General features: G+C 45.8%; 1 protein-coding gene across 1 annotated transcript in view; it reads left to right on the top strand.

Annotated features, from left to right (window-relative positions):
* Positions 1-12,638, top strand: part of ACBD3 (acyl-CoA binding domain containing 3) — a 112,499-nt gene that overhangs the window by 72,694 nt on the left and 27,167 nt on the right. The window contains exon 5 of the mRNA XM_030195721.1: positions 3,412-3,586. Coding sequence (XP_030051581.1) covers positions 3,412-3,586 — 175 coding nt within the window. The remainder of the gene's footprint in view (positions 1-3,411; positions 3,587-12,638) is intronic.

Genomic DNA, 12,638 nt, shown 5'->3' with positions numbered 1-12,638 from the left:
ACAAAGTAAGCAATCTGTTCAGAAGTGTTAGGGTCAGAAACACTGCTATTAGCGGGATTCGTGGTGAGGCGGCAGGAGCAGAGCTATTAGCGACCGCACCTGATCATGGCATCACATGACCTCCTTGATACTGGACTATCAGCCGCCTGCTGGCCTGGGCCCTGCTGACTCGCAGCCTCCCCACACCTGCCCTGGCCCATCCCTTCTCCTGAGTCGTCTATTAATGATGTCAGTGTTGGGTTCTCAAGAACATTGGTATAGCAGCTTCCCAATAAACGTATTGTGGTGGTGGTGGAGGAGCTGCCACACACCTGAATGAAAGGCAGGACTTCTTTTTTTTTTTTTTTTTTTTTTAATGAATAATGCAGGCAGTGAGATTGTTATACGTGGAAGTGCCCTAGTACAATGCTAACATAGGTCACCATTGGTGCACATATAAGTAGGTCTGTAGGTGGTGGAAATGGTCATGCCTAAATGCAGCAGTCGCATACCTAAATCCTAGTATTTTGTAAGTTGCATGTGTAACTTCCTCTGGAAATTATGTTCTAAGCCATTTTTGCAAGTAATTACAAAATAGCAATGCACATGCTACTGCCATTTATGTAAGGAACACAACGCGCAGCATTCTATACATTTAAGAACCCTGTTATAGAATGAGGGGTAAATGCCCTTTCCCTATACGAGTTGGATGGGGGAGGGGCACCATGAGTAAACAGTGAGGTGAACTTTCAGCTAGGGCAATCCTGCAGCCCACAGCTCTGTTGGCTCTTTATCCTTTGTCCAAAAAGTAGCCATCACAGCTTCAGTTTTTGTTGTGCAAGTGTGTCAGTGGTCCTGTGTGATGCTGCCATCTCCTGTGCTACAGTGTTGCATACTGAAAGCCCTACCTCATCAGGCATGTCGTAGCACCTTCCTCCTAGATCTCCCTTACAAGGCTGACATGCGTGAAATGTGGATGCCATGATGCAGGAGTGAGATTCTTGTGTTTAAAAAATTGTTTCCTTTATGTCACCAAAAGATCAGTCTAGACTAATGGGTTATGCCCATCTGCCAGCAGGTGGAGATAGAGAGCACTAATGAGCTGTTCTTTATAGGGGTACTGTGCAGCCTAGCTCAGCCAGTATTCGCTATCTCCCATAGGTGGATTGCAGCTCTGTGACTGTTCCTTGGTGGTCTCCTGTCCTTTTCTAAAGGTTCAGTTAAGTCAGTGTCCTCCTTGCCAGGGAAGCTCACCTTCTGTTTCAGTGGGTGGAATGGACTCGTATTGCAGGAACTCTGAACACGCAAGCTGCCTCAGCAGAGCTTCTCTGGATCAGGGGGAATGGCAGCTGTCATGCACAGCATTCAACCTGATTACATCCCATCGGGGCCTTCTTGTTCTGGATCTCATTGCTTCCACAATCATACACAGGTGAACAGCTTCTTCAGTCAGCAGAAGAAGACAGGCTCTCTAGAAATTGATGCTGTAATTCAGAATTGCCCAACAATGGGTCATCTTTGTTTTTTCCCTCTTGGCCAGTGATAGGGAGGAAGCTTTGACACATAGCTCATCATTCAGGGCAGGTAATTCTTGTAGTTCCAGATTAGCCGAAGCAGCCCTTGTATGCAGACCTCCATTCGCTTTCAAGTGGCCCCTCTGTTATGCCTTCCCCCTCAAAAGGGTCTCTTACATCAGGGTTTGATTCTCATGGAGGATCCCTCCCCCTTTGGTCTTATGGCCTGGCTATTGAAGGGACTTACTTAAGGAAGAAAGAGTATTCAGAGGAAGTTATTCCAGGCTTGGAAAAGATCCACCTCTACTGCTTATGCAAGAGTTTGTAGAACTTTTGAAAGCTGGTCTAAAGAGAGAACTATTTCTCTGGTTAATGCTTCTTTACCACAGATTTGGGCCTTCTTTCAAGAAAGTTTTAAAAAAGGATTGACTCTTAATTCTCTCAAAGTTAACGTTGCAGCTTTAGCATGTTATATAGGCTGTATTCAAAGAGTTTCGATTGGAGTGTATCCTGATCTGGTCCGTTTTCTTAAAGGAGTTACTCATTTGCGTCCTCCTTTTAGAAAGGTCTGTCCAGAGTGGAATCTTAAATTGGTTATCAGGGCTCTTCACAGGTTCCATTTGAACCTCTTCCTAAGGCCATTATCAAAGATCTTACTTTGAAATCAGTTTTTCTAGTTGCCTTATCCTCTGCAAGAAGAGTTTCAGAGATACAGGCTCTCTTTCAGAGATCCTTTCCTGCGCTTTTCTGAAGCAGGTCTCTATTAGGACGGTTCCTTCTTTTCTACCCAAAGTAGTGTCTTCTTTTCATATTAATCAGACTGTATTCTTGCCGTCGTTTCAACTGAAAGATTATGTCTCAGACTACTCTTCGCTTCATCTCTTAGATGTTGAGTACTTATGCGTTATGTAAAATCTACCAATGATTTTAGAGGCTCTGATCATTTTTTTGTCCTTTTTTTGGGCCCCAGCAAAAGGGTGTGCATGCCTCCAAGGCAGTGGTGGCTATAGATGGTTGAAGGCATCTTTCTACAGCTTATTTATTGTCAGGGAAGTCTGCTCCCCTAATGTTAAGGCTCATTCTACGATATCCCTATCTACTTCTTTTGTTTGTGTACAAACTATTTCTTTGGAGGAAATTTGTAGTTCTGCTACGTGGGCTGCTTCTCATTCCTTTATTAGGTATTACCATTTAGATGTGGCAGCTAGATCTTTTGGGGCTCAGGTTATTTCTGCAGGAGGGTCACAATCCCTTCCTAATTATGAACTGCTTTTTTTTACATCCCATTAGTCTGGACTTATCCTTTGGTGACATAATGGAAGAAAAAATTAGTTCTTACCTGATAATTTTCTTTCCTTTAGTCCCAAAGGATCAATCCAGAACCCACCCTTCATCGGTAGTTCTTTCTTTTTGTACATAGTTTAGGGGTGTTTTGGTTCTTGTAATCTCTAACAACTGTTAAATGTAAGCCACATTGAACAGAAACTAATTTTTGGATAATTGTGGGATACAAGTATGAATAAATAAATAAATTCTTAATCACAAATTTTTTTGCAGGTTTTGGGCTATATGTTGGTTCATGATGCCAACGTTAAGGAGGCAGGAGGGGTTTTTTTTTCCTTCTTTTAAGTCACTTTTTTTCCATTGCTTAGCTATTGTATACTGGCTGAGCTAAGCTGCACTGTACCCTTTAAAGCACTGCTCATTAGTGCTCTCTATCTCCACCTGGTGGCTAATGGGCATAACCCTTTAGTATGAACTGATCCTTTGGGACTAAAAGGAAAAAAAATTATCGGGGAAGAACTAAATTTTCCATTTGGCACATGCTGGAAAGAATTGCAAATAGATGATGATGTGGGATGTGATGGAAATGTCAGCCTGGTAGTTGATGGCTTGCCTTGTGTTCTTCCCTGCTCAGGCAGCAGATAATGGCAGCACTGAACTCGCAGACCGCAGTGCAGTTCCAGCAGTATGCTGCCCAGCAGTACCCGGGGAACATGGAGCAGCAGCAGATACTCATCCGGCAGCTGCAGGAGCAGCATTACCAGCAATACATGCAGCAGCTCTACCAGGTGCAGCTGGCACAGCAGCAGGTATGGCCCCAGGGCACATTCACAAGCATACTTATCAGGGAAAGTGACTGAGCACTATGGGTTACCTGTTTTGTCTTAATTTTTATAGGAATAGGGGAGTTGCACTTTGCTGCATGTTGGGATGAATGAAGAACTTTCATATCTCACCATTTAGATATTTTTCTGTAAGTCATCCAGTGTATTCCCACTATCATTAATTTAGCTTATTCCCCTATAGACCGGAGCATACTCCTTTTTTGGTTCATAGCTCTGTACTCCGTAGAGCCATAGAAAGTCTGTACTTCATAGAGCTATGGATTACCCCCGCCCCCTGCCCTGATCCTGTGCTCTATAGAGCTGTGGATTAATCCTGCCCCCCTCTCCTGCATAGCCCTGGGCTCTATAGAGCCGTGGATTAATCCTATTCTCCCCCCCTATCCCTGTGCTTCTGTAGAGGCATGGATTAATCCTACACCCCCATCCTCTCTGTACTTCATAGAGCCACAAAAATACCCCTCTCCCCTTCCTTACAGTATCCCTGTTGGGGGGGGGGGGTCTGTGTATTTAAACATTGAGCTGAGGGGCAGCCTGTGTGGGGTGCAGAGGGATGCAAGGCCTCATTTGCATAAATCAGTAGGGGCTAATAAGAGGGGCTGTGTGTGGAAAAGTCAATGGTGGGGCCAGTCTTGACTGTGCTTAACAGCATTCTACAGAAATGACACTTTTTTCATTTAAATAAATACTTCAGGTAGTATGCCACTAATTTTTGCATACAATGAATCTTTCAATTTTTGGAAGTCTTCAGACTTGGCTTTTCTTTGCATATGTAATAATGAATAGAGTTGCAGGGCTGGATGTTTTGGTGCATAGGGAGAGGGATGGCCAGCAGGAAAAAGGCGGATATGATGTATGACTTGTCTAAGACTCTGGTGAGCCCTCATTTAGAATATTGTGTATAATTCTGGACCCAAACCTTCAAAAAGATATAAACAGGATGGAGTCGGTCCAGAGGGCTGCTACTAAAATGGTCAGTGGTCTTCATCATAAAGTGTATCAGGACAGACTTAAAGATCTCAATATATATTTTTTGAAAGAGAGACTGGAAAGGGGAGATATTATAGAGACATTTAAATACCTATGTGGCATAAATACACAGGAGGCAATTCTTTCAATTTAGAGGAAGCTCTGGAATGAGGGGGGCATAGGATGAAGGTGAAAGGTGATAAACTCAGAAGTAACCTGAGGAAATACTTCTTCACAGAAAGGGTGGTTAATTTGTGTAACAGCCTTCCAGTGGAAGTGGTGAAGATGCACAGACCCTGATATGGGGATCTCATTCGTCTTCTGGAGGAAGTGCCATTTCCGCTCACGGCAGCGTTGGACCTTCTGTCACAGGGACCGGTGTTCATGTCCATTCTGGCTCGGTTCTCACTTACGGTGTGGCTTTTGAGAGGGTGCGATTGCTGAAGAAAGGTTTTTTGGCTTCTGGCCTTGTCAATTTGCTGCATTCTAGGAAGAGGTCTACTTTCCTTGCGTATATATGTGTTTGGCGAATTTTTGAGGACTGATGTGCGTGGGGATCGGTCCATTATACCTCTACGGGCTTCGGTGCCGCAGGTGCTGGTATTTTTTTTTTTGCAGGCTGGATTGGATAGGGTTCTTGTTTTATCCTCGCTAAAAGTACAGTTGGCAGCTTTGGCCTGTTTTTGGGGTCTTGTTCAGGGTCGTCCTTTGAGTTCCCTTACGGATGTGGTTAGTTTCTTTCAAGGTGTGCGCCTTAATTAGGCCTCCAGTGCGTCAGCCGATTCCTCCGTGGGATCTTAATCTTGGGCTATCGGTCCTTGTGTCGGAGCCTTTTGTCGAGTTGTACTCTGAAGGATTTGACCTTGAAGATGGTTCTGCTGGTGGCTTTCTCATCTGGTCGACGGGTGTCTGAGTTGAGGCTCTGTCCTGCAGATCTCCCTTCCTCCAGTTCTTTAAAAACAAGCTTGTTCTCTGGATGGTTCCCTCCTTCCTTCCTAAAGTGATCTCTCCATTTCGTCTGAATCGGGAGGTCTCCTTAACCGTTTTGGGAGACAGGCACAGTTCGGAAGAGCAGCAGCGGTTGCACCAGTTTGATGTCCACAGGGTGCTCTGGCATTATTTGCGGGTGTCTCGGGAGTTTCGCTGCTCGGATTGGCTCTTTGTGCTGGTAGGGGGGTTGCATAAAGGCGAGGCTTCCTCCAAGGCTACTATTGCCCAGTGGGTAGTGGAGCCAGTGGCCTCAGCCTATTTGCTTCGGAAACAACCTATTCCCTCTTTCTTGAAGGCTCATTCTATGTGGGCTGTATCTTTCTCTTGGGTGGAACATTCTTTGGTCTCTCTGTTGGAAATGTCTAGAGCCTTGGCTTTGTCTTCTCTGCTTCCTTTACACGTCATTATCGGTTGGATGTGTATGCATGTCAGGATGCGCAGTTTGGGGCCAATGTGCTCACTGCAGGGCTCAGAGGGTCCCACCCATGATGTTCACTGCTCTGGTACTTCCCATCTGTGCCGGTCTAGAGGAACGCTATGGAAGGCACAGTTAGATCTTACCTGCTAATTGACTTTCCTTTAGTCCCTCTAAACCGGCACAGGCCCCTCCCAAGTGTGTTATGGTGGGTAGTTGGCGTTCTGTGGTTCGGTTTACCAAATTTTATTTTTATTCGGGAGCTTCTCCCAGGCGTGTTTACAGCTCCCTGCTTTTATTTCTTAAAAAAAAAATAGAGACAAAAGAACTGTGCACAGTTAGTCTCTAAGTTCCTTGGGTGCCTTTATTTGGGTGTGGTTGGGTTTTTGATATGGGCAATTTCTGGGCCTTGGCAGCAGCAGTTCAGACATTGTGATCAAGGGATCATGGTGGTGGAGGCACCAGCAGAGCGCTTTAATATTTTGAGAAAGTGTTTCCTTCCTTTTGTTCTGGTGTTTTGACTTTGATTAATCTGCTTAGCTAGGTGTAGACTGGCTTTCAGGGGACTGCACAGCCCACTTATAGGCTTACTGACAGCTCAGTTTGTTCTCAGTCTCCATCTGCTGGTAGGAGTGCGTAACCCATCTGTGCCAGTCTAGAGGGACTAAAGAAAAGCCAATTAGCAGGTAAGAACTAATTGCGCTGTTGTGGCGTCAGTCTATTCAGAGGAGCCATCATTGAAGGAGCCATCTGAGGAGGGGGATGATCCAAAAGTACTGCAGTTGTCTCACAAAGAGAAGTTCAGTACTCCTTGTTTCTGAGGGATTGGCGGTGCTTTCCATTGAGGAGCCTTCTGCTTCCATCCTCGTCGCTCATGAGTGGGCATAGTGGTCTTTCTAAGGCCTTCCCAATGCATCTAGATATTCAGGACCTGATTACAGCACAACAGGCCTCACAGGACTTGGGGCTAAGAGTGGGAAGAGCCATGGCTTGCCTCTACCAGTTAGTTCTTGAAGAGAAAGATAAACTGTAGTTTCACAAGGTGGAATTCCTGGTTACTGCGGTGACTAAGAAGACCACCTTGCCGGTAGAAGGAGGTATTGCCATAAAAGACGTACATGATAGGAAACTTGAAGGCTCGCTGAAACAAGCCTTTGATGTGGCCTCTTTGGTCCTTCAAGTGACTCTGTGCAGCTCGTTCATGCCAAGAACATGCCTGAAGTCGGCAACACAAGACAGGCGCCATAGCACCCAGCTGGAAGCAGGTTTGGCCTACTTGGTGGTGAAAACTGGGGGAAACTAAGTCAGAGCAGTTGCCAGAAAATAAGCCGAAAGCCTCTGGTCATTTGTCTTCAGGAGGCTCTTGATCTCAGTTTTGAGACAGCAGACGTTACCATCCTAGTTGTCAGCAATATGGTCAGAAGTTCACTTTTCAGGCATGCCAGTCTTCCTTTATGCGAACAGGGAATCCTCTCATCTAGAGCACCAAATACCTCCAGAGCTTCACGATGTGAGGCTCATCCTCTTCCTCTAGTGGGAGGATGTCTTCAGGAGTTTGTGGAGGATTGTGGGAGTGGGCCAAAATCACGTCAGAGCAGTGGGTTTTGGATATTCTTACAGAAGGTTACAAACTGGGAGTTCTTCCGCCCGGTCGCTTTTCTCTTCCTGCAGTCTCTTTGTTGAAAGGGAACCAAGATAGTTGATGTTCAGTCCACTGTATATTCCTTGCTGGTGCTCCGGGCCATTTTTCCAGTTCCCAGGCCAAACAGCAGTAAGGCAGATACTCCCATCTACTTCATTGTCCCAAAGAAGGAAAGCACTTTTCATCCAGTCTTAGATCTGAAAGGTCTAAACTGCTGCCTCAGAGTGTCCCGCTTTACTACTACTACTACTTAACATTTCTAGAGCGCTACTAGGGTTACGCAGCGCTGTACAAGTTAACAAAGAAGGACGGTCCCTGCTCAAAGGAGCTTACAATCTAAAGAACGAAATGTCAAGTTGGGGCAGTTTAGATTTCCTGAGTAGAGGTGTAGTGGTTAGGTGCCGAAGGTGACATTGAAGAGGTGGGCTTTGAGCAATGATTTGAAGATGGGCAGGGAGGGGGCCTGGCGTATGGGCTCAGGGAGACCGTTCCACGCATGGGGTGAGGCGAGGCAGAAAGGGCGGAGCCTGGAGTTGGCGGTGGTGGAGAAGGGTACTGAAAGGAGGGATTTGTCCTGAGAGCGGAGGTTACGGGTGGGACACTTAAGAGCAGTGACAGTCTTGGTTCAAGCGGGAAACTTTCTCACCATCCTCGATCTCTAGGAGGCGTACTTTCATATACCCATATGGCGGCCGCATTCAAGGTTTCTAAGTTTTGAGGTGCTGGGCCGTCACTTCCAGTTCAGGGCTTTGCCCTTTGCTCTCTCCAAGACTCCCAAGAATGTTTACCAAGGTTATGGTGATGACGGAGGCCTTCTTTGAGCACCAGGGAATCAGAGTCCACCCATATGTCGACGACTGACTCATTCGTGCATCGTCCTATTCAGACAGCATGGTGGCAATGGACAAAGTTGGCCATCTTCTACAGTCATTGGGTTGATCAATTTCGAGAAGAGCAGACTAACTCCTTTATAGATGCTGGAGTATTTGGGTGTTCAACACAGCAAGGGAGAGGATATTTCTCACGACATGCAGGAGGTCAAAGCTGGTTCAACAGATTAGTCTTCTCCTCAGTCAAGGATGGGGGCCCCGGTCTTAGTTTTCCCCGACAGTGTGACAGCAGTGGATTATATCAAAAAGCAAGGTGGGACCTGCAGCCGTCCGATGGCTGTGGAGGCAGCCTCCCTCATGAGTTGAAAAATCTGTGCTTGTCTACAGCTCCGAATCATTGGCTTCTTTTATTTATTTATTTATTTATTTATTTATTTATTTGTTTGTTTGTTTGTTTGTAGCACTTGTATCCCACATTTTCCCACCAATTTGCAGGCTCAATGTGGCTTACATTTGACGTAATGCCAGTTGCCATTTCCGGTTAACAGAATTACAAATGGTATTGCGTTCAGGTGCATACGTACATGGTAACATACATGGAACATAACATATATGGAACAGATCATGGTATATATATACCATGTGCATACATACATGATAAAGAAGAGTTCATTATGGTATTGTGTGAAGGTTACTGAGTATTGGATTGTAACATACATTTGGTCATCTAGTGATAGTGCTTGGTCATTCATAGCACAGAGGATAGTCAGTCACGTGAAAGAGGTCGGTTTTGTATAGATCGTGTAGAATGTTGTTATTTAGTATTTAAGGTGGATGTTTGTGGTATACCTTCTTGAAAAGATCTGTTTTCAGTAACCTTCAGAAGATGGTTAGGTCTTGCGTTGTTTTTATGACCTTCGGTAGTGCATTCCATAGCTGCGTGCAGATGTATGAGAAACTGATCGCGTATGTGGATTTATATTTTAGCCCTTTACAGTTGGGATAGTGGAGATTGAGGAATGTGCGTGATGATCTTGAATGTGGAAGTGGACTTTCTAAGCATGCAGTCCTTGAACCCAGCTGATAGTGGACCTATGAGGTTTTCCACTTCTGGATTTGATGGTGTCGAAAAGAATTACCCAAGTTAAGAATAGCCATACTTTCTTATGCATTATTCTTTATGTATCCTATATTGTTTATTGTAAGCCACATTGAACTCAATCTTGTTTGGGATAATGTGGGATATCAATGTCACAAATAAATAAATACTGGGTCAGACCAACAGTCCATCAAGCCCAGTCTCCTGCTTCCAACAGTGACAAATCCTGGAAGAAACCCAAATAATAGCAACATTCCATGCTACCACTCCCAGAGCAAACAGTGGCTTCCCCCATGTCTGTCTCAATAACAGACTATGAACTTTTCCTCCAGGAACTTGTCCAAACCTTTTTTAAATGCAGGTACACTAATCGAAATTATTATATCCCACTGGCAACGAGTTCCAAAGCTTAACTATTCTTTGGGTGAAAAAAATATTTCCTCCCATTTGTTTTAAAAGTATTTCCATGTAATTTCATTGAGTGTCCCCTGGTCTTTGTACTTTTTGAAAGAGTAAAAAATCGATTCATTTTACCTGTTCTACACCACTCAGGATCTTGTACACCTCCATCATATCCCCCCTCAGCTGTCTCTCTTCCAAGCTGAAGAGCCCTAACCTCTTTAGCCTTTCCTCATATGAGAGGAGTTCCATCACCTTTATCATTTTGGTTGCTGTTCTTTGAACCTTATCTAATTCCGCTATATATTTAGTTTTTTTGAGATACAGCAACCAGAATGCCATTGATAAGAACCAGGCTCTGTGGGGTTCAGTGCCCTATTGAAGCCCTGTCTGGAGACACATCTACGGTATGTCTTCCCTCCTTGGCCCATGGTAGGCCGCGCGTTGAAAAGGATCATATTGCTCTGGGGTCGAATAATTCTTGTCCCAGATTAGCCGCAGAGGCCTTGGTATGCATACCTGATTCGACTGCTGGACAGGGGCCTACTGAAGCGAGGTGTAGTGCTCCTTTGGTCTTACGAATTGGCCACTGAAAGGGCTCAGTTGAGACAAAAGGTTAATCTGATTTTGTCATTGCTATCTTGCTTCAGGTTTGGAAACACTCTACATCCATAGCGTATGCGAGGGTATGGAGGATGTTTGAGGGCTGGTGTTCTGAGTGTGGACTTTCTCCCTTCTCTGCTCAGGTTGCGCATATCCTAGCATTCCTCCAGGCAGGCCTTCAGAAAGGATTGACATTAGGTTCTCTAAAAGTTCAGTTTGTGACTTTGACGTGTAAGACGTCTCTTGTGGTTCACCCAGATGTTACTTAATTCTTGCGGGGAGTGAGCAGCTTGCAGCCTCCCTTTTGTATGCTGTGTCTAGAGTGGAACATTAATTTAGTCCTAAGCCTCCTTTTGATCCACTGCTGGAAAGATCTTATGCTAAAGACAGCATTCTTGGTGGCTGTTGCATCGGCATTTGGGTTTCAGAGCTTTCGGCTCTCTTCTTGAGATCCCTTTCTTTGCTTTTCAAAGACGGGGGTTTCCCTGCATATGGGTCTGTCCTTTCTTCTGAAATTGGTATCTGCATTTCATCTCAACCAATCTGGAGCTTCTGTCCTTTCACAGAGAGGAGGAAGAGACTCTGTGTTCTTCCTTGAAGTTTCTCGATGTGTGTAGTCCTATTAGAAATCTGGAAGTCACAAATGAGTTTTGCAAATCAGACAGACTATGCTTTTTGGTAAACAGAGGCTTGGTCTCATAGCTTCCAAGCTAAATGGCTGAAGGAGACTATCACGTCGGCTTATTTGCTTGCGGGGAAACAGGTTCCTCAGGCCTTGTGGGCTCATTCTATGAGTCATATAACGACATCTTAGGCAGAGACTACCTTACTGTCCACTGTGGATATTTAAAAGTCAGCAACAAGGGCGACGCTGCATACCTTTGCCAAGTACTACAGGGTGGACGTTTTGGGGCTTTAGTCCTCAATGCAGCTGCACCAGAATCCCACCCACTGTAGGGATTGCTTTTCAACATCTCACAGGTTCTGGCAGTGGCGTAGGAAGGGAGGGGCTGTCCGCCCCGGGTGCACGCGCTCGGGGGGTGCCGGCCCCGCTGGTTCCCTGCTCCCTCTGCCCCGGAACAGGTTACTTCCTGTTCTGGGACAGAGAGAGCAGGGAACCAGCGGGGCCAACGCAGCTCCGAGTGACGTGCACGGGGTGGATCGGGCCTCCCGCAGGTAAGAATGCGGTCCGGGGGGGTTGCGCCGCAGAGGGGGGGGGGTCGCGCCGTCCTGCAACCGGGGGGGGGGGTGCGCAGCGGCGACCCGCCCCGGGTGCCATTAGCCCTCGCTACGGCACTGGGTTCTGGAATAGTAGGAAGCTACGTAATGGAAGGAGAGATTAGGTCTTATCTGATGATAATTTTCTTTCCATTAGGCCTTCCCCACTATTGTAGAGGCTCATCTGAGGTTTCTGAGATGTTTAGTCAGTGTGAAGTAATGAGTCAAATGATGACTGTCACCTTGCATGGTGCTTCCTGCATATCTCTTGTTCTGTACAGGTTGTCCAGAGATGAGAGGTCCACAGATATTTGCTCGTCTGGGTAGTGTTAGGTTAGCAAGTTGTTTAAGGCGGTTGTGTTTATTCTATGTGTCTTCTTGCTTCTTGTATACATAAATACTGAGGAGCTGGACTGGATGCAAAGAGAGATGTCTAAGCTCGTTTTCAGTTCTCCATCTCCACCTGCTGGTTAATGGACACAAGTGTCCCACAGGGTTATGAAATAGTGGGAAGGGCTAATGGAAAGAAAATGATCAGGGAAGACCTAATTTCTCCTAGTGAGTTCCAGCGCCATCACCCTACATTCGCATCTACCCAAGGTTATTTTGCCTGTTTTTGAGGTCAGCCTAGCTCAGCCAGTGCAGCTATGGTACTGCACTGAGCTGTAGCCAAGGCTCCCTCCCCAGGAGCTGTTAATCCCTACCCCTGGCTGTTCTAGGGAGCAGAAGCAGTGCCTGGGAATTGAGCCTGGGTGGCCTCTCCATTATATCCTAATGCAGTGTGTTCCCTAGTCTAGGCCTCAAGTAGCTGAAGTTGGTTGTTGCAGCTAACTTAGGCAAATTAACCTGGCTGT

This window comes from Microcaecilia unicolor, chromosome 3, assembly GCF_901765095.1.
Source record: "Microcaecilia unicolor chromosome 3, aMicUni1.1, whole genome shotgun sequence".
Classification (NCBI taxonomy): Eukaryota; Metazoa; Chordata; class Amphibia; order Gymnophiona; family Siphonopidae; genus Microcaecilia; species Microcaecilia unicolor.
This window is presented reverse-complemented; position numbering and strand designations above follow the sequence as displayed.